This window comes from Dermochelys coriacea, chromosome 1 (genome assembly GCF_009764565.3).
Source record: "Dermochelys coriacea isolate rDerCor1 chromosome 1, rDerCor1.pri.v4, whole genome shotgun sequence".
Classification (NCBI taxonomy): domain Eukaryota; kingdom Metazoa; phylum Chordata; order Testudines; family Dermochelyidae; genus Dermochelys; species Dermochelys coriacea.
In genome coordinates this window covers 76,829,906-76,852,570 of record NC_050068.2, presented here as the reverse complement: position 1 = coordinate 76,852,570, position 22,665 = coordinate 76,829,906, and the positions used below count along the sequence as shown (strand labels likewise).

At 39.1% G+C, this 22,665-nt stretch overlaps 1 protein-coding gene across 9 annotated transcripts in view; it reads left to right on the top strand.

Moving 5' to 3' along the window:
- Positions 1 to 22,665, top strand: part of DACH1 (dachshund family transcription factor 1) — a 455,347-nt gene that overhangs the window by 416,349 nt on the left and 16,333 nt on the right. For 2 of the 9 annotated variants that reach the window (XM_043504581.1, XM_043504583.1), the window contains one exon: positions 1,277 to 1,335. The exons of the other annotated variants lie outside the window; for them this stretch is intronic. In XM_043504581.1, coding sequence (XP_043360516.1) covers positions 1,277 to 1,299 — 23 coding nt within the window. In that variant the 3' untranslated portion in view covers positions 1,300 to 1,335. Of the gene's footprint in view, positions 1 to 1,276; positions 1,336 to 22,665 lie in introns of those variants that run through there. 9 annotated transcript variants of the gene reach the window in all.

Sequence of the window (22,665 nt, the reverse complement as noted above, 5' to 3'; positions counted from 1 at the left end):
AACTACCATCCATCTGACCTCCCCCAATGCTTTAAATGACACTCTGCAGCCCTTTCCTGTTTCCCTCAAGTTTGACCCCTTTTCCGCATGTCTCCTCTAGCTCATTTTGCCAGTCCTGTCTCTCCCTGCCCCAGCTCCTCATCCTAGTCTTCCTTCCCCCTTCATATCCAGTCTTCTTCACCAGCCAATCCCAATCTCTTCCCTCCCACACAAGGTCTCCTTTTCCCAGTCTCCATGCCCATCCCTTCCCAGTTCTTCTGCCCTGGATCCTCTCCTGATCTCAGTCTCAGCACCCCCACCTCCATCTGGCTCTTAGTCTGATGTCAGGGTATCTCCTCCCTGAATTGGCTCCCAGTCTCCCTCCTGTGACATTCTGACCCCATTTTCCACCCCATCCCACCTCTAAGTCCCAGCCTCCCTTGCTCAGTCATTCCCAGTGTCCACCCATCTTAATGTTTCCTAGTACCAATCTTCCCCAGGGGCGTCTTGTTCCAATCTATTTCCTCTGCTGCATCTTCTCTCCCACCCCATCCCAGTCCAGCTCTTGGTACAATTGTCTATTTATCAACAATCATTAATCTTTTAAATTTTCAATATTGAAGATGCTGAAAACCGGAGGATTCTATGAGGAAGCAAGAACAAAACTAATATAAATTTTGAAGTATCTACTGCAATTTTGGAAAACGTTTAGGCCAAGAACTTAGGCAAAAAATAAAAATAAGTTAAAATATAAATAAAATCATTGCTGCGTATTCTAAAAATAAGTTGACAATTAATTGCATCCTAATAAAAGGATATTGTCAACTTAAGAATCACATTTAAACCTGATTTTTTTTAACCTGCCATTGTTAAGATTATCTTAATTGGGAGAGATCAGTTCATTTGTCCGCAATCCTTGTCACTGGTGGCCCTATAGACCTTTAGTCAGTTTCACACTGTTGTTTATGTGGGTTATTTTACATAACAACAGGGGAAAGAAAAAACATTTTAAAAAACAGGAAAATGTGAATGTAAAAGCACAAAAATTGGAATAAGAAATTAAAAGCAAGTATAGTACTTAACACTCCTTTTAATTAGCTTTTTAGTTTTTGTCTAGATTTCAATAAGGACTGAAATCCATGGGCCTCAAACACACACATATATTTTCTAATGACACACAGTCATATTAAACATTTTTGAAAACCTGGTACAACACTGGTTTTATGTGTTTTCTTTCTTGTTTTTCATTTTTAACAAATAATAAAGCAGGTTATCCTCTTCTCCATACATATTGTAGGTTCACTAGATGCCTATGCCTAGCTCCCAGCCAGGTCTCCCAAGACCCCCTCATCTCACGCAAAAAGGGAAAATGTACAGAAAAATGTTTAACTTTTATATACTGTTTTGTTACCAGGCCTTTTGTTAAACAATAAAACAATGAAATTTACTGACTCCCTTATTTTCTGTTCTTCCTCAAAAATCTCTCTCTTCACTCCACTTTCTTTCCCTCTCTGCTTGCCTCTTTCCCCTCTAATGAATCTGTTATCCCGATAAATTTCTCCTTTCCCAACTTTCTTTCCCCCAGCCTTTTCCTCCACTTCCATCCAGCTCACACAGAGCTTGTCCCAGTTCTCTTTCCTCACCTTTTCCAATATACATTATCTAAAACCGATGAAGTGAGCTGTAGCTCACGAAAGCTTATGCTCAAATAAATTTGTAAGTCTCTAAGGTGCCACAAGTACTCCTTTTCTTTTTGCGAATACAGACTAACACAGCTGCTACTCTGAAACCTATCTAAAACCTGTTCACTATATGTTATCTACCTGGTTCTCTGTTAACTCTCACCCCCTTCTGTTCACTTCATGTCCCTTTTTGTCTCACATGTCTGGTTTCCTATTCCCCAGCCAGTTCCCATTATTTGTCCTCTCTCCCAAACCTTTCCTGTTTTTTTGAAGCTTTCATCACTTGCCACCTGCCCTTGAGACTCCTTTCTCTCTCTTGCCTTCTCCATATCTTTCCCATTTTCTACTGCCTCCGTCAGTTCATCATTTGTTCCCAGTTCATCCTTTCCATTTGCAGATGCTATACTCCATGCAGATCCTATGCCTTCTCAAGCACGTCTCTGCCAACCGTCCATCCTCTTTCCCCTGATGTCCCATAGTCTCAGGCCCATGATTTCCCTGGCCTCTCCAGATACTCCATTCCATTTCCTGAGTCCCTCCTTTGCCCTCTGCTCATCCCCATGGCTTCCCTGCCTCAATAATTCTTTCAGACTAGCCTCTCCTCCATTAATCCAGCTTCTGATGCTGGCATGCTCCAGTCCCTCTTCTGGCTGCCAGTCTCTTCATTGCTCCATCTCCTGGTTCTGCAGCAAACTGACCTTCTGCCCCCCAGCAGACCAATTCTCTACCTTCCAGCAGATCTTCTGCCTCTCATCAAGCATACCTATCATCTTCCTCCCGTCATCCCCTAAAGCAAATCAATTCTGTGTTTCCCCAATCCTTCCCAGCAAACCAATCGCCTCTATCTCCCTTCATCCAGGCTCTCTAACATATCTGCAGGCTGATTTTCAGACCATGGGTGAAGGGATGCTAGAAATGGTCCTAACTACTCTCTGACCCTGTGTAAAAAGGGAAGCTATCTTGTGCACGGGCTCACTAGAGCATCTATCCTGCTCCCCGTGAAGCCACAGTGGGTTTCTCATTGCCTGTCCGGGAAACTAGCTGAGTCTTCCTCCCCCACGTAGCCAGTGGGGGGCAATGCCGAGCAGTTGCAGCAGAGCAGAGAAAGCATCTCCAACTCAGCACATTCTGTAGTCACACAAGGAAGTAGAGCTCTTAGGGCTATGGGGCAGGCAGTCAGGAAGAAGTTGGGAAGGCAGTACCTCCTACCATCTCTCTATTGTGATGAGCTTAGTTCTGAGCGACACCTTTGCTAGGAGCAGATTGATAATTTTAAGTAACACGCATTAGGGACCACACTGTGGTTTTAAGCCATAGCTGGCAGTAGGGGTGGCATGAGGCTGATTGCCCAGCAGAAAATATTGGAGCAATGTACATGGTCGATCTATTCTTAGGTAGGCACAATACTGTTCAGAGCACTGAGAGGGTGTGGCTCCTGCTGCACCCTTTGTTCAGATGTGTCACGTGTTTCTCAGTCAGCTCTGGGCCCTCTGCGGTTTTGGGTAACGCCACCAGTATGAGAGGGTTATAGGACCATATCCCTTTGTGGAGGCACAAGTGGGAAGGTTCCTGTGAGTGCCCATACAGTGCAAAGCCCATGCAGTGAAGTGCCCATGCAGTGTTTCCATACACTTCATCTGACAGAACTAGCATGGTGGTGATTTAGCTATGCATATGCCAGGTACTTAACACATGCACTTTGCTATTTAAATATTGGGCAGATTTTTGGGGCACAGGCTCTGCTAGAAGCTGCCACTAACATTAATGGGAATCATTTAGATAAATCCTTAGTCTCTTGACTGAAAACATAACGTGAATTGTTTTCTGAAATCATCTGAAACTCTTTTCATCTATTATTAAACAATGAAAATGAGTGTAATAATCTTAGTAAATGAGCATTTATGTTTGATTCTTTTGCAATACACTTGTCTAATGTTTGAAAAGTACACTTCTGAGATACTTGTGTATTTAAAAAAACTGTGTTGTTATACATACCACATGCACATGATTGTATTTCTGATGTAAAAATTTTGAGCAGGCGTTTCTCAATGCTTTACTGCATTTATTATGACAAACATAAATTGTGTTCAAAGAATATTTTTAAGGTTGCAAAGTCAAGAACTCAAAGTTAGGAAATACCAGAATTAAAGATGTCTGTACAACCTTAATTCAGTCCCCTTGTGCAAAGCATTTTTGATATAGCCTTTAATTGGCTGATCATGTACTATTATTTCCACAGAAACTTGGCCTCATGCAATGCACAGGATGAACAGTTCTCACTTAATGAGCAGCTATTCAGTATTTTGCTTTATACTTATCATTCAGTGTGTGGCTCTGTGCCTTATTTATTAACAGAAAAAAATAATACCTACCTCTTATATAGCAATTTGTATCAGAAGGTCTCAAAGTATTTTACAAAGGAGGTAAGTATTATTATCCCTGGTTGTTTGTTTTGTTTTGTTTGTTTTGTTGTTTTTGTTTCCAGGGGTTAACCTTAAGTCTGGCATTTCCCAACCTTTGAATTTGCAACCTTAATAGTCTTTTAACATAATTCTATGTGTATAAATTCCTAAGTTTTTTAAAAGGAAGACTGAAAAAACAGAAGTGTCATCATGTGGCTCATCAGCAGAGCTGGAACCTTTAGATCCACAACTCAGACCCGTGCCACTTTAACTAATAGAGTAATGGATAGGAATAATAGATTATCATCTTCCATGTCTACCATCAGTAGAGGGGGCAAGAGGCACATTTTGCTAAAGGGTTTCACAGATAATTTGCTGACAGCACAGGAATGGTGAGACTCTGGAAACGTGGATTCCATTCCAGGCTCTACGGGAGAGTGTGTCCTAATGGTCAGCGACTTCTCTCAACTCAAAGTTGAACACTTCTGCCACATCCCTTCAAACAATCCAGTCCCACTCCTGTCTCTTCCCCACCACTGGCTCCTTGTCCCAGTTCCATTCTCCTTGCCTACCCACTCCGTGGTCTCCACTTCTCAGGCTTCTTATCCCACCTCAGTCTCAACTGAATTCTCCCTCCACTCACCCCGCCTCCCCCACCCCACGGCCCAGGTCTTTGATTGTCTCCATGTTTTTGCCCAGCTATTATCAGTTCTCACCACACACCTCAGCTCCTTGTCAGATCTGTCTCCCCTCTCCCTCAAATCCATTCCCTCTACTCATTCCTAGTCCCATTTTCCTTGACTAGTCAGTTCCAGTCTCCTGCCTCTCCCCAGCTCCTTGTTCCATCACAGTGGTCACCCCTTAATTCCCCTCAAGAGCTCCCAATCACCTTGTCCAAACGATCCCAGCCTCTTTTCTCCTCCCAGTATCAGTCTCCTTATGCAGCTAGTCCTAGTCTCTTTTCCCAAATCCCAGTCCCAGTTTCTCTCTTGCCCTCCCATTCTAGTCTCACCAGACTCCTTGTCTCAATGTACTCCTTTCCCTTCCCCCTTCTCCAGCTTTTGTCTCCTCTGCTTTTGAATCAGAGAGCTCCTTGCTCCAGACTGCCTGAGTGATAGCAGGAAATTCATTGAGAGCACAGGAGAGATTGGTTCTCTACTCTCAGTTCCAGTGCCTGTCCCCAACTTAGCTTGATTCAGCTGGGAATAGTCATTATAGGGAAAGTCTGTCTTTGCCCATGTAGCCATAGGCTGAAGCATGCATAATCACTCTGTAGGGAGGATTCATATGCAGTGTGGTCCCATGTAGGAACTGTGAAGAGATGCTCATTTGCTCTGTAGGGATGACTCTTGTAAAGTTTGGTCAACACTAGGAGCTATGAGGGGTTCGATCATGGTAAGTGAGGATGATATCTGCGGATATTTTAACTCCTAACATCTAATAAGTCTTTGCTGAGGATTTGATTTTTCAGAGGCTTATAACTTGACCAAATTTGGGTGGATTTTCACAGGGACAGCAAGAGACACAATCCTGACACAAAGGCCACCCCCTGCCAAATTTCAAGTTCCAAAGCAAGGGGGGCACTAAGGCTGTTCAAAGAAAAGGTCATCAGAAATGTATTTTTCTCTATCTTATACATGGGCAGAACCATTTTGGCTGGAATTTAATATAACATTAATCAGTCAGTTAGTCAGTCGACCTGAGGCGACACTCATCATAGAAAATTTCAGCCCAATTGAGTAGAGTTTGGCAAAGTGATAAGCAACTGAAGATAGGGCCTTACACTGGGCTGTATTGGGCAACCTTAGTAATGGGTGATGCTACCAGTCAAATCTTTTATTATGGAAGTCCAGGTATAGGAAGATTCACTATAATGTGATATTAGAATCTTAGGAACTAGAGATAGCCAAGACATTCAATATTAAGTCATCTTGTCCACCCTCCCATCATCACAGGATTGTTCCCTCTCATGTATTCTCTAGTGCATTGTCCAGGTCAGTTTTAAAATCAGCTTACACTGAAAGAACACAAATTACTGAGATTTCTATTTGTTAGTGTTTAGTTTTTATTATCCACAAAGTTTGCAACACATCACTAGTTTCTTATAACAAGAAATACCTATTAGATATGGACAGCAAATATGTGCAAGATCTGAATTATCTTCATATTTTGTTCAGATTAGTGCACTACCTCAAAGCACTACCTGATTGATAATCTCAAATGTTCAACCTCCAGTTCCAGTGTTTTCTTCCTAAAATTGGTACATCTTAATTTAAATCTCCATAGTCTGCTCAGGTACCGTATGTACACAATTTTATATCTGAGATTCAAAAGATTATTATTGTAGGTAATTTATCACAGATATTACTCTGGGTCACCTATCTCATCTCCTGACAGTGCAAGATTTCCTCTAGTAGGATATTTAACTAAAATGCCTTTCCTTAAAATCCTCCTTTGATCTATTTCTCCCATCATTTCATCTATGGTGTCCACAATCTTTATTGAAATTACTGGCAATCTAAGGGCTTTGTCTTTAAAATGTTTGGATCCTCTACTTCCCTCAACACCATGAATTACTTTTACAACAAAACTCTCTTCTCCCTGGGCTTCTGTGACTGTTATATCTTTATATAAATTAACTTCCCATGCTAACAATCACTCTTTTTGCATTTCTTCTGGTGGTGCTTCTTCTTTCTTCTCTCTCTGCTTCTCTGATATGTCTCAGGTCACTGTCTCTATTCCTCTCAGTTTCTTCCTCTTCTCTAATTCCAAGAGCAATTTCATCTGCTCCCATAGTTCCTTGGGGACAGGGTCATTCATCTGTATAGTACCACACAAGCCAATAATGGTATGTACATTGTGATATTGATTACTCCCTAAGGAAAGAAAAAAATCTGATTATTTTATTATACTTTTTTCCAAGTCTTTCTTGACTTTTCTCTTACCAACAGTTTACAGATACAGTAAATAAATATTTCAAATAAATAGTTTTCAAGTTTTGCTTCGGTAGTCAAATGACACTTCCTCATCAGCTCTGGAATCTGTTGTGCCCTATGTAGTACCACTTGTTAAGTACAACAAGTTTTTTGTCGTTCATTCAATGCAACCAGTATAGACTTTTAGTAAAGAGGGGCTGGGGCTGTCTGAGTATGACTGGGTTCCCAGAATGCAACCTGAACTGTGGGATTGCTGAGTCCTCTGTCTCAGCAACCTGGGCTCCCTATGATACTGTAATGCTGTTGGCAAGCTACAAACCTCTGGCAGGTACTGCACTTACACAGTCATCCAGAGGCAAGGACAAACTCAACTGAGTTACATGAATGCATCTCCCAGCCATTCATGAACCAATAACAGAAAGGCTTCAGCCAACTCCTCTCAACTTCCCAGACTTGTACCATCTTGCCCTGGTCAGAAGCCTGACCAGTGTAAGTTTATTACCAAGTCCATCCCTCCCTTGATTTGGAGAGGACACACACTAGCCTTTATAAACCGAGCTGAGATTTCCAAAGCAGTTTAACCAAAACACACTGTTTTAGGTAAAATATAAAACAGATTTGTTAACTAAAGAATGATAGATTTTAAGTGATTATAAGTAGTAAGCAAAGAGATCAAAGTTGGTTACCTAAGAAATAAAAATAAATTTTTGCAATTTGAGTTCTATAAACTAAACAAGATTAGAATCAATCAGTATCTCACCCAGATGGTATAAACAGGTCACAGATTTTTGATACACAGGCTAGACCTCTCCTCCGGCTCAGGACCACCATCTCCAGTTCAAAGTCTTTGTCCTCCAGACATGCTTCCAGGTGTTGAGTTGTGGGATGGGGGGAGTGAGGTCAAGTCATGATGTCATTTCCCCTTTTTATAGTTTCTTCCAGCTTTTTGGAAAGATCTATGCTTGTGACATGGAGGTCCGCACCCGTTGGTCACGCAGCCTCCATTGTCTATGTTCTCTCTCATAGAAGTCTTCTGGGATGGTTGCTGGGCAAGTGGATTCCCCTTTAATGGGCTATCAGCACATCTGGCTACTCCATTTTTATACTTGAAAGGCTGGTTGTGAGTGTTTCTAACTTCACAACATATTTCAGTAACACACACATAGCAAAATGTCATGACTAAACATACAATGATAGCACATACAATCCAATTGGACATTAATGTTCAACAGATCAAGACTTTTAAAATGATACGTCAGAAGGCATACTTTTTACAAAACATATCATAATTATATGACTGTGGTGAGTACTGGGCTTTCAGGGTGCTGCTTTGAGGTACAGAGTGCCACATTGCAGAAGTTGAGCCTTTCGGAAGGGAAAATAAACTAGTATCTGAAAACAGAGTTCTCAGAAGCCTAGAAGGAACAGGAGATTTTTTTGTAAATGTTGTGGATAACTTCCCAAGGAATCATCAACTGCTTCTTATGCCATGGCTGCTTGTGGAAACAAATAGCTGACTCATCCAGATCCATGCAGGTAGAAATAGGGTTTCCAATGAAGCAAAGGCAAAATAGCGGATGGCTTCTTCTTGAAGATGAATTTGTCTCAGAAGTTCAGTTTTGGTTTGGAAGCTCCTCAGCAGGTTCTTCCAGTGTCTCAGAATTTCAACTGAACATAAGCTAAAAACACATGTGACAAAAACTCAGAGGAAGGAGATTTGAGTTTGGATCCATCCAGCAGTGAAAACATAAATTCCTGGGCATGGAACACCAGATCCTAGCATAGCGAGGACTCTTTGGCAACAATCTGACATAGAAGGGCAGTTCTTCCCAGCCTGACTTTAAGGTTTCTTCCTATCACTGGTTCTCAGATTTCCAAAGTTCAGAGAGATCACTGAACTCAATGCCGACATTTATAATTACCTATAGAAATAAAAATGAGAGAGTTTGTAGCTTGACAGGATTCTCCAGTGTTGTCCTAGCATCTTTAGGTGAGAGCAGTGAATTAAGCTGTGGGGGAAATGTGAAAAAGGGAACAGAATGGAGGAAAGCCGTTACAGTGGCCCTTTAGGGAGAGATACCTGCTATCTTGTTTGTGATGCCAAAGTCTAGTAGACAAATTGGTGGATTTGTGGCAATGTATGCACATACCCCACTGAGTCCTAGAGGGAGAAGGATGAATATATTCTCTCCATCTCTCCTCTCTCCTTTCTCATGATGAATGGCAGACATAATATCTTAAAGTAGGTTTTTATGTCAAAGACTGAGACTTTCAAAAGAGTCTAATGGAGATAAGTGCCCAAATCCCATTGATATCCCTTTAGCTCCTTTGAAAGTTCCAGTCCACATGATCCTTTTTTATTTGTATTTAGTCTTCTTAAAGTACTTGAGGATCAGGCCTGCATCTCATATGCAGTGGAATATACTTATAATGTTTTAATTTCATTTTGATTGTTAACTTAAGCTTCAACTGCCTTTTTTCTGCTGGGTGCAAGAGTTTGAATTAATGTCATGCTCTTATTATTCTAGTGTATAGTGCCATGCACCCAATGAAATTATATACGTCATAATAAATAACAGCATTAATCTCAGTACAGCACTTTGAATTAATTCATGTGCAGCAGTGGAAATTTCCCTGAAACTAAATATTGTTACTGAAGTTACTGGAGTGCTCAACCTTTGTTCCAATCGTAATAGGTGATTCTAGACTCCCAATGAAAAGGTGAGCATCACAAACTATACCAGTTGGCTCATTAGCTTTCAACGTCCTTGTTCACCTGATTCTCCTCCCCCCACCCCCTACCCCCACCTTCCCAGTGAACAGCTCTCTCCAGCTTAAATTTTAAACAGAGGTAATACAGTAGACGATCAAGAAATCTCTTTCTAGTTTGCCTGTATTTTGTAATTGATCCCTGAACAGTCAGGAGGGAAAAATGCAGTAATTATGTACTTTACCTCACATACAGCATTTTTTCTTGACCAAGAATAAATACTGGAATTATCCTACAATACACAGAAACCAAACAATAATAAATTTTTCTTTCCCCTGACACAGCAGTCTGGTATTTTGGCAGCTCTTCAACTCAAACTAATCAATTAAAGACAACATTGATTAAGTTAAACAAAAGGTGGTATTGATTGCAGGCAGTAACCTATAAATAGGCTATTGTTTCATAGTGTTCATAGGTCATTGTTAGCTACACCTTTAAACTTTAAACTAGACATTTGTGTTATTTATCACTGAAGAAAGCAAATGCTGGGGTCTTAGTTAATGCACAAAAAGAAAAGGAGTACTTGTGGCATTCTTTTTGCGAATACAGACTTACACGGCTGCTACTCTGAAACCAGTTAATGCACAGTAACTTATATGCTGCAATGCATTCTAAAAGAGCCCCTTCATTCAGCCTTGCAGATATAAACTTTTTCACAATCCACTTAAAATGGCTGTGTACTACCATTTACAACATGTTTTAAAGCAGTGTCTGTGTGGAGTTGCTTGAAATCAAATATGTTCATGGCCTTTCTTCTGATATAAATGATTAATCAATCAGAGGCTTTTTCCCAACATAGTTATTCTGAAATTGTATGAGAGTACCATGTGTAAAATTAATGACTAAGCATGAACACAGTCAAATGCAAAGCTTCAGAACAATAAGAATATTAAATAAAACGTGCACAAAAGAGACTATTAAGGCACTATTTAGGGTTGGTTTGACTTGCATTATTTGCATCCATCTTTTTTTTTCCCCTGTTGATCTTCTGTGAGGAAGGGCGGGTGTGCAGGATGTATTCTTGCCTAAAGAATATGCATAGTATTACTGGGTCATTATAGGTGCTTCAATACCTGGAAAAGATGAGGACTGTAGCCTACTGACCTCCCCATAAACACCACATCCGAGCATCCTTTCCTTCTAAGAGTGACTAAGCCTGAGCAGGATGGCAAAATTAAATACTCAGAATTCTAGAACTCCTGTGGCTGGAGCATGCAGTGAAAGTATTTTCAGCAACTTGAAAAGCAAAAGTCTGTCTAATGCTTTTTCCTTCTGTGGGAGGAATTGAAAGTCTTTTTTTAGCCTGCTAAACAGAAACAGACACAGTCTAGATCCCTTTTCTGCTAAAGTGCCTATAGTCCCACCATGAAACAAACTAAAACAAGCAAGCAGTTTTCTAGTCCCTTCACAGAATTTGTTCTCCTTCTCAGACTGAGCCTTCCCAAAATTGCCTTAATCGCATACTTACTCCAGGCTGCTTTGGTTGGAGGCTGAAGAGGTTTCTGTTTATTAAACTTGGCTTCTCTCCTTGGAGCCCCATAACTTTCTTTCTCAACCAAACTCAGTTCTATTACCGGCCCCGATGGATACTAATATCCTTTCAGACATAGTTACATGATCACACACAATGTACTTTGGGGGCTGGGTTTAGAAACAATGGTACATATGAGTTTCAGTTTCCAATTGAGCAATTGTGGAATTTTGTCTGTTTCAAGAGAAGAGTGAAAATGCACAACACTTATTATGTATGTAGCATGCTGCCACAAAGAAACTGCATCCACCAATGTTAATGCTGAGGGTATATTTATTCTGCATATATTCATGGCAATTGGGTGACAGAACTACCTTAATGCACACAATCTTTGCAGATGCTTCTAACGTTGTTGTTCCTTGATGCCACTTTATCCCTTGTTACTAGTTTTACTGAGATACAGGACAGGGCATACCCCATTTGTTCTATGCTGAATTAAGGATAATAATTCTCAGTTCTGCTAAAAGGAACTTTTGTTATACAAGTGTAAATGTTACAAGTTATTCCATGCAGTTAGCATACTTAAGGGGAATTCCATTAAAGAAATAGTTGAATACAGAGCAAGATGTATTCTATAATTTTCTTAAGAAATTCACCTCCTGAAATTTACTAAACTAGACTAGATAGTAGAGAAATAAGAATTTCCATACAGGATCAGATTTATGGTCAATCTAATCTAGTGTCCTGTTTGACAGTAGGCAACACCAGATGCTTTAGAGAAAGGTTCAGGAAACTCCACAACAGGGAGATGTGGGGTAAGGTGTCCCCCTCCCCCACAAAAGTCTGATCTTAATCCCTAATAGCTAGAAATTGTTTTAACCCTTGAAGCATGAGTATATCCTTTCCAATACTCTTTTTTTTAGCATTAATGATTATAGCTCAGGATAATCTTGTAATCTATATAAATGTAAAATTCTTTGAATGTTGATAAATTCTTAATTCTTAAAGTCTTACATTCTTACATTCTTAATCATGGCAGTGAGTTCTACAGTCTATTATGTACTGTGTGAAAAAGTATTTACTCAAACTTTTATTCCAAGAGGAAGACCATGTCACTCTCTTCCTCTATCATTTTTACTGACTTCCCATCTGCCTCTGAAACAATGCCAAAGAGCTCACCTGATTTTCAGAAATGTTCTTGTCTTTCTGGCCACTTTTCCTCAAACTGTCTTGTACATTCATTTCACAGCGCCAATCTATCTGTTTATATGGCTCCATCGGCATAGTATTGGACATTCTCACAATATGCTTCTTAGGTAGGGAACTATTATCAAGGTAAAGAGATGTTGATGCTGAAGGAAAGCATAATTCATTTGAGAAACTGTTTAAGGACAGATTATCCATAAGAAAATACTAACTCTGTAAAGCTACCAAAGTTAGGTAGGCCTCAAGTGATCTCTTAAATTAGTATTATTTATGTTCTGAGGGTAACTCCGTGCAGTACAACTGGTTTCTGCAAGGGTTTAAATGTTTTAAGAGAAAAGAATTATTAAATTATTTTTCAAGGGTCCAGTCTGTAGGTCACATGTTCGATATATTTTAGGTCCTTATATGGCCACTCTCACTATAGTGATAATACCTGAGTGCCTCACAATCTTTGATGGATTTATCCTCATAGTAATCCTGAGAGGTAAGAAAGTACTCTAATTCCCATTTTACAAGTGGGAACAGAGGTGCAGAGAGGCTAAGTGACTTCCACAGGGTCATACGATAAGATTGTGCTAGAGCAGATTATTGAACCCAAGTCCAGGCTAGCTCCCTAACCAGTTGGACCATCCTTCCTTTGTGTTCCAATTTCCTTATGGACCTGCTTATATAAACTCCCTGATCCAGGTACACAAAATTAAATAGAATGTCACCACATTAATACTGGCAAGGGTTGTGTCCCTGGACTGCATGTTAGCAGGTTGAACAGAACATATGACCACCTGCACCTGCTCAGATTGCCTTTTAACCACTGTGAATGTCAATATAATGATGATACACACTCACTATTCTGGTAGGATTGATCAAGTCTTTTCTTTGCTAAACATAGCTTTGAAAATGCAGCAACATGTTTTCCAACATTATTTACATATCCCACAACCTGAATCTAAATTTCACACAAGGGGCCATATTCTCAACAGGCATAACTTGGTGCAGCTCAGTTGAAATCAGTGGAGAGACATTGATTTACATCAGGTGCAGAACTGTCCCTAGATGTTCAAGCTTATTAAAAATGGGCTGACATAAACCCTAGATTCAATTAATAATATTAACACCATAAAGAGAATAAGTTAGGCTAAACAAACGTCCTGGATAATGACACTTAAAGCTCTTGAAGTGAAGTCACAATGGAATAAAGTTCAATCTCTCAAAATCAAGTAAAAGAGTGTGGATTATTTAACTAACCTGGAACCTACAATGCTCTCAAATACCCAAAGCTTGGTGGAATTTGTTTTTTCTACTCCCTTGAATTCAGTCCTACCATATTTTTGCTCTTTAGGAAGCATATTTAAATCAGGCATCACTTCTCTAAATCCCAGGATTCAAAGACTATGCACACAATCACAAGTGCATCACCTTGCTTCTCAGATTTTGATTTGTTCATAAGCAAGATGTAGCACTAAATGAAACATGAATCACCATCTGCAACTGTGCCCTGTGCCATTCCTTGATAATAAGAGCTAGAAAAGAGTATTTTAGTCATCTGCTAACTAAAACAAAAATATTCAATGCCTTCTTTGAAGAAAAGAAGTTTGCTGCAAACCCTTAAACATATATTAGATTGGTGATTGTTCATAAAACCATTGCTTGATACAATCAACATCATCTAGTATTTTCTGGAATCTAATCTCCCCATTCCTGAGGAAGGTAGTCAAGAAATTAATGGAGAAATATATCTGGGATCATCAGACCTTTATCGGTAACTTGAATTCTTATGATCAATTTTTAGACCAGACAGTGACTCTGAAATGACAGTGATGGATGACTGTCTCGTTGTCCTAGATGTGGGACAGCATCCTTTTTCATGGCCCTACATCTCTCATTAGCATTCAACAGTGAGTCATGAAAAGCTGCTCACATGTCTGAGACTTACCAGGGTTCGGTGGAAGCATCCTGAATTGGCTTGGATCCTTCCTAATCTCAGAAGGTTTGGATGAACAGCTGCACCTGCAGACCCAGGAATCTCACCTGTACAGAACCAGGCTACATTTTCATCCCCTCTCTTCAGCTATGTAAAATTCTTGGAAGAGACTGTGAAACAACATGAACTCAAATGCCAGCAGTAAGCAGACAACACCCATCTTCTTCCTTTACATGTACTGCATGTAGCCCTCACTTGTCCAGATGCCTGGGCAAGACCAGTGTCTGGATGAAGAGAAACTGGCTAAAGCTAAATCCAGTTAGTTGGCAGGATGAAAGGAATGTTTTGAGGAATTTGCTAGTGTCTCCTGTTTAGGGAACATGCCCTCTAATTGTCAAAACAGCAAATGGCCTCCCAGATTACTCACTGCTGCTGTATACATAGATAACCATGGCTGATATAAACCTTTTCTTTCTCCCATGACTGGCTAGAAGTCTCCTAATGTATCAAGACATGGTACATGGATCCATGGATTTTTCACTTGCAGACTTGACTACTGCAACATATTCATAGTATCTGGGAATGAACACAAAATCCTTGAAAAAGCTCCAGCTAGTTCATATGGCAGCCCACCCTCTCAGCAAAGAATATTGCCTTGATGCTTCCCACACTATACTGGATCCCTACGGAATACTGGATCAAATTCAAAATCCTGGTCCTGATTATTAAGGCCCTCAATGGGACTGGGTCTACCTCTAAAGACTGCCTCTTGCACTGAGGTAAACTCCTACTTCAACATCAGAGCCATCTGAGTCTCTAGAATGGAGCTGTCTTGCTAGTTTGTCTGCAGATGTGGAACTCCCTCAAGAGCTGAGAATGATTGTGGATCTCATTATAATAAGATGAAATGGGAACCCCATCTTTGCAATTTAGCTTTCCCCTATAAATATTTGTCTATGTACTTGCAGAAAGAACAACAAAAATATATTTGTCTATTTTCATCTTAAACTCTATCAGGTATTTAGGTGCCAAAGTGGTGGCTATAATATCATTGCTTAATTGATGATAATCGGGACAAAGTTTAGAAGAATTGGGAGTTTACAATATACTGTATTGTATGGTTTTCCCAGGATAAGGCATTCTTTTTTTTCTAGCTCCTTTATTTGCAGTTCCTCTATGGCAGCCTTCTGGCTCAGTTCTCTAGGCAGGATTTGTCCATTAAAATTGCTTGATTACCCATATTTATATTACCACTTATGATTATTATTATTTATAGGTGGCATCATACTGCCTAAGAGCCCTAGTCAGGGACCAGGACCCTGTTGTGCTAGGCATTGTACAAATAGAGAGCAAAAGATGGTCCCAGCCTCAAAGAACTTACTATCTATGTATAAGATAAGAGACAACAGATGGGTAAAGACAGAAAGATAGGGAAGTACAGGGAAACAATGATACTGTATTGTCAGCATGACTCTGTGGTATCAGTGCACTAGCAGCCCAGTTGTTGTCATGTGTTTTATCAGCATTGCAGCACCTGAGGGTTTTGAAGGAGGAGGATGTGTTAGTTTTTCAGATGTTCACAGGAAGATTCTCTCAAGCATGGCGGGGCAGCACTGTAGAAAGCACAAAGGTGCTTGTTTGAAAATTTAACAAGTGGGAGTGATGGAGGCTGGCACGATGGGCCAATTGAAAGTCGGAACTGACATCTCAATAGTGAATGAGGATATAGGTAGAATGATAAAGGCCATGAATGGCCTTGAATGTGAAGACAAGTCATTTATTTATGATGTGATAGAGGAGGGGGAATCAAAGGAGGGATGAGAAGAGACAGTGACATGGTCAAAGTGACAAGCTAGGAAATTATCTTTGCAGCATAATTTTCAAGGGGACCAGATTGCATTTGTCAAGGCTAGAGAGAAAAAAATATTGCAGTAATGAGAGCTTATACAAGGCTTAGCAGTGTGAATGGATAGGAAAGGCCACATCTTAGAGAAGTTATGAGCAAAGAATCTTCAAAATTTAGAAATAGCCTGGATATTAAGACATAGAAGGAAATTTGAGTAGAGGATGATGCCTAGGTTACAGGTCTGAGTGACAGGCAAGATAGTTGTGCTGTCCACAATGATCAAGAAAGATGGTAGGAGGGAGGATTTTGGGAGTTAAGAGCTATGTTTTAACCATGTTGAGCTTGAGCAGAGGACTAGATGACCAAGAGAGACCAGCCAAGATTTTCATGTGGACAGAAGGAGACAGGTCTGGAGTAGAGAGGTAGATAAATGAATAGTCAGAATAGATATGGTAATTGAATTTGTGTTTGCTGATGAGATTACCCAGAGATAAGGTGTAGAGGGAGAAGAAAAGGGGACATAGCCCTGTGGAAACCCCCTCCCAAAAGGGGCTAAGGAGGATCCTCTGAAGGATATGCTGAAGGAGTGATTAGAGGTTGGAGGATGACCAGGAGAAGACAGAGTTATGAAAGCCAAAGGAGGACAAGATTTCAAGAAGAATAATGTGGTTGATAGTGTCAAAGGTGGCTGACATCTCAAGGAGGATGAAGATGGAGTCACTAGTTTTGATCTTTGGCTAGACAGAATTCATTAGCACCGATGCATATTAAAACATGTTAACAAATATGCTAACTAGTGCAATGACAGACTAATTTAATTAACAGTATCAGTGGTCATCAGGAAAAACATAAAAGACATAAAGCCTCATTCTTAACACCTAGCCCTGAATATAGTCATATAGGTGTATGAAAAGCAGGTACAAACACCTTCCAAATCAGGATGTTAGCAGTTTTATGTCCACTTTCCACCGGTGTAAATGACTATGTGAGTTATAAGACAGGTCCATCCTCTCCTGTAACTGCTGCAGGGCAAAGTCCTTGTTCCCAACTTCCCTTGGCAACTGTTTCCTTGATGACAGCCTTCTGTTTAAACAGGGCTGGTTTTAACACCCTTTGCTGACTTCATCGTATGAGCCCTGAATATTTTTTTAGGTTTTCTTGGCAGAACTGTGTGATAATTGGAGGCAGTCTCCTTAATGGAAGCTCCTACATTAATGTCAAGCAGTAACCAGGCATGCCCATTTTTACTTCCACTCAGCCTGTTGGATTCTAACCGAAAGGTCCCAATGTCAGTCAGACACTCTAGATTTTTAAGTTCTGTAAAAGAAAAACCGAATTAAACGAGAGTGTCACCATTTAATATTTGACCTCAGATTAACAATATGCACATGGGAGAACACTGTTAGGTGAGACACACACATACACACACATGCCCTTCATGGGGAAGTGGTAGAACAGGTGCAAGGCATAGAAAATTATTGGAAGGAAAACTGCAATTTATAATAATTTGAGAGTACAAACTCTCATATACTGTAGCATTACTTTGAAGTTTAAATTCTGTGGAGATCCAAGAAATATGTGTTATCAGTAAGTAGGGTTCTTAACAGCCTTTGTAATGAGCTATTTCTATGAAGAATACTGACTAGCCATTTTCACTACTTGATATAATAGCAAACACTTACCTGGTCTGAATAAGAATAAGCATTAGGGGATACAGCAGCAAGAAATTTACTTCTCTCTGTACTGTACCAAATGCATGTCTGTATGTTTAATGTTTAAGTAAAAAGAAAAAAAACTTTTATATTATCAAATATAGACGAGGACGTTATAAAAACTTTTGATAGGATAATGTTACACTTACACAGTATAAGCACATTATACATTATTGTGTACTGTGTGTCATAAAATATGATTTAAATGCATAATATTGAAATCCAGGTTTCAGTTTAGCACTTTGACTGTATAGTTTTGAAAAATCCAGTTAATTATATTTATAGCTTCATATTTTCTCAGGCAGCTTAGACACATAAGGCCAGATCCTGCAATCCTTAGGCACTTTCAGCAGGACTGCTGGATTGTCCATAATATGCTTTTCCAGATACATCAACATGAAAAATAAAAATAAACACCATTACCGCATGGACTATAAAGGTTAAAAATGCTGTATCTTGCATTATTCTACCTCCTGTGGCTAGGGACAGAATGCAGACATGCCACAATAATGTTTTTTATTTCTAGTGTTCAAACCATATTAATGAGAACATCATTTTGGAGAACTAATTATTTCTATTTGTCTTGTGTCACACTTTCTAATTCCCCTATATTAGCACAGCCAAAGCAAATTAATTGCTTTTCCAGCAGTTGAACCTTGTCCAAGAATGAGCTCACATTCTCTTTCAGTTTTCCAGTTTCTGGAAGTGCATTGTCAAAAATTTCTCTTAATACTAAACATAGCCCAGAGAATATCTGTACAGATTTCTGTTGCTGCTCACTTGATGAAATTTATAAGTTTAAGTGACCCATCAGGAAAGATAAAGTTCTTAGCTGCAAGATTATACATCAAAACAGTTAAAGTGAAATTAAAATTAAATGAATGAATCTCACTGAAGCAAAAAAAGCAGTAATTAATGGTTCCCTTAATTGTCTTCATAAAATATTTGCATGGATCTAATTTGCATAATTTGCATGTATTAATTAATCTTTCAAAGGAATTTTGTGCTGAGAGAAGCCAAAAAATCTCTTTGTTTTATTTAACATCTAATGAAATATTTATCTTCTTTAATGAACTTCTCATCTTCATTAAAATAAAAATTGCACAAGTTTGTATGTTTTAAATGTTTTTATAATTGAAGTATTCAAAAAATCTCTTTAGGCTCATAGCATCTGAAAAGCAAACTCATTATTATACATTCTATATCATTTTGACTACAGCAACATTTAATATTTGAAAACGTATATTCACTTTTTTCATGGGATTTTCAATGAGTGCAAACTCAAGTTTTCTTTTCTTTTTTTGTTTGATATATTACTCTTGTTATTAGGGCTAAAGAGGCAAATACACATTTTTTTGAGCATTGTCATTCACTTGTGATACTTAACAGCTCTGATATTACATTTAGGTCCAATAGTTGATTTAGAAAGAAAGGCTGGGTTTTAGGACAATCAATAAAATACTGCAGTAACAGCAGAGGAAAACTAGCTGGGTGAGTTACTGTGGAGAATGTTAATGACACAACATGGGATAAACCAAATGACAAAAGTAGTTACAGAGGAATTAGGTACAGTAAAGGTTGTGGAGAACAAGTCTGAGGTAGCATCCAGGACAGAGGGGAATTCAGAGGGTGAGAAAGTGCAAAGAATGTTAATGTTCTAATGTAAAATCTGAATGGAGAAGTGTTAGGAGATGAAGTGTGATGAAGCACTTTGCACAAAGCAATTTCTATAAAAGGGATGGATCTAAAAGGGCAATGATTAGTCTTTCAGGGACAAAGGTTAAGGCTATTACTTGAGAAGGGGACCACCAAGATCCCAAGGTAATGTATCAGGTAGCTAATATTGCAGGGGAATGTGAAGGGGCGGGTAGTGGTACTAAAGTGTGGTTAGAATACAAAATTGCTGCTATACAAAATCTAACGTTGTACATAATAAGATCTGTGAACTGAAGTTTCATGTTTTCAAGGATAAGTACAGTATTATTGGAATAATAAAAGTATACTTGAACCAAGCAAATGATTGGGGATTTAGAATACAAAGAAACTGAATTTGTACAATGGAAATGCACAGTAAGGTTTGCACCATTTTTTAATATGCCCTGCGTGCTTGAATCCCTGCATAGGAGTTTGAAAACACATTAATGAGTCTAAATGCATTTTTTTACTCCTATGACAGACAGGTGATGCATTGAAAATCAGTCTTTTATGAATACAAAAGTAGAAGCTATTAAAGAAACCTTAAAGTGTCTGTACTTACTGACAAAGGAGAGACAGAAATTAAGAAAAGGTAGATTTAAGTGATTTAAATTGTGTATAGTATCAAGGTATTCTTATCCCTCCCCACACACACACACACTCTTTCCTATAAAAAGAAAAGGAGTACTTGTGGCACCTTAGAGACTAACAAATTTATTAGAGCATAAGCTTTCGTGAGCTACAGTCTCTAAGGTTAGTCTCTAAGGTGCCACAAGTACTCCTTTTCTTTTTGCGAATACAGACTAACACGGCTGCTACTCTGAAACTCTTTCCTATATATTTTACAGCAAATAAACTGGAGAATCATGTAGAATGTCCAAAAAGCATGGTTGTGTCTGTGCTCCATTGCTTGCCTGGTAACACTGGAGCAGCGGTAATATGAAACTGACTGTAATAGCTGAACTTTACCCAGTTTTCTGCAACTGCTGTTGCTAGGAATTGTGTGTCATTTCAGGAACAATCCCCATATATGATCATTCTCCTCTGCTGCTGGGTGTAAGGATGTGACCCTTTAAACACAGCATATTGTAATCTGATCACCTGTAGAATGCTGGAAATTGTTCTAGAGCATGAATCTTTAGCATAGAATAGACTGCTGGAATTCTGCTAATAAAAGATCATTACCCCTATAGCTTTAGTGTTTGCCTGGATTTAACACTGTGCAGCTGAACACACAACACAAAAAGGGTAGTACAAAGACAAATAAAGAAGAGGACAAAAATGTGTGGAAACAAAGGGGAGGGGGGTCAATATAGATGCATGAAATGTAACAAAATCCAAGGGGGGAAAAAAAGAAATTGTAGTAAATTAGTAATTGAAACTCAGAAAACAACTTGCGCTTAAAAATTTGAATTTGTTAGAGGGAGAGACCAGGATTGAGGAGGTCTGGATGTAATTTAAGCTTTGCCACTGGCTTTCTATATGAATATGGAGATAGGAAAGAATTTTTCCAGTATCACAGATTGGCTTGGTAGCTGTTTTTTCTGTCTGTTTTTCTTCACCTTCCCTTATGTACCTATGTATCTGTTAGTTGAAGCTGGCTAGTGGAGGCTTACTGGGTTTTGGCTTGCCTACAATGCCAGGTAAATGGTTATTTTTTTAAAATTTATCATGATAAGTATTTGTGTCCTTTTGCCATAGCTTTAGGTTGAATGGGATCCTTTCTGGGAATAGTGCATGCACAGGCCATATTTCATCTAAACCCAAATCAAGGTGGTAGGAATTAGTGGACTGTAGGATACAGTTAGTGATAGGCCAGGGGTGACAAGCATAGACTGTAGAAGCACTGTCCTTGTTCGAATCCAGAAAGAAATAGTTACATGATTTCAGTTCAGAGCCAGTTTTCATTGGAAAGTGCTATTTAGGGTACCTGCATGTTTTGGGTCTGCTGAATAATAAGATGATTTATAATATAATTTTGCATGATTACTTAATTTTTCAACCAGTCACTTACACCATAACCGTAACCAGCTGCATAGAGCTTTTATCTGCTGACCTGTCCATGGTAGCAAAAATGCTTCCATATTTCACAAGGGTGTTGTGAAACTTAATTAATGTAAAGCACTATAGAAGTGCAACTGTTATTTTTAACTAATCCTTTTGTTCTTTGATGACTGATCAGATTCCCAGGGATTAGAAAGTGACAAACAGAGATGATACAAAAAACAGCAATTTATATCTATTAACAATCAATTATTGACTGGTTTGTTTGACAGCTAGTATGGGGTATACCAGGAGCTATTTTGTAGGATTTAGAAAGGGAATAGTTTACAGTACTAATTTGAGTAAAGCCAGACGGAATGGATTTCAATATAGGAAAATCTTACTAAACTGACTTATTTGAATTTTTTTTTGTTAGGCCTGGATAAAACCAGCAAGTGCTATATTCCAGTGGCAGAATTTTCCTCTCCAACCAGCATGTCAATCTCTGTTGTGTACTCTGAATTTATTCCATGCACAGAACTTCTATTGCATCAGTGGGAGCTCAGCACACAGTTCTGATGGATAAGAAATATGGAGTGCATATCCAACAAGAGAGTTTTGCTCTTAGAATTTCAAAGATTATCAGCCAAGCAAAACCTGGAACAATTAGCAAATGGATTAAAAAAAATCTGTTTAGAAACTCAAAATTGGTGGCTGTAAAAGAGAAGCTTTTTCTACACTTTTCTAAGGATACTTCTAGTGTGTCTTAGGTTAGGACAAACCTCATTTAACTAGTATATTCTTTTATCAGTCGAAGTGTGCTAAGAGAGTGCCAAGTATGATGACAGCTATGCCAAGTTACACCTGATGAGGAGTCATAAACTCCAAGTCCAGAAGGGACCACTATAATCTGTTCCTTTAACTTTAAAGTATCCAAAGGTGATGACTTCATGGGTACCTTGATTCATGAGTCTTCATCATTGCATTTTCTTGCCAGCATGATGGAGAGACAAAGCAAGAGAGAACATTTTTACATGCCTCTTGTAACATTCATCACCTATT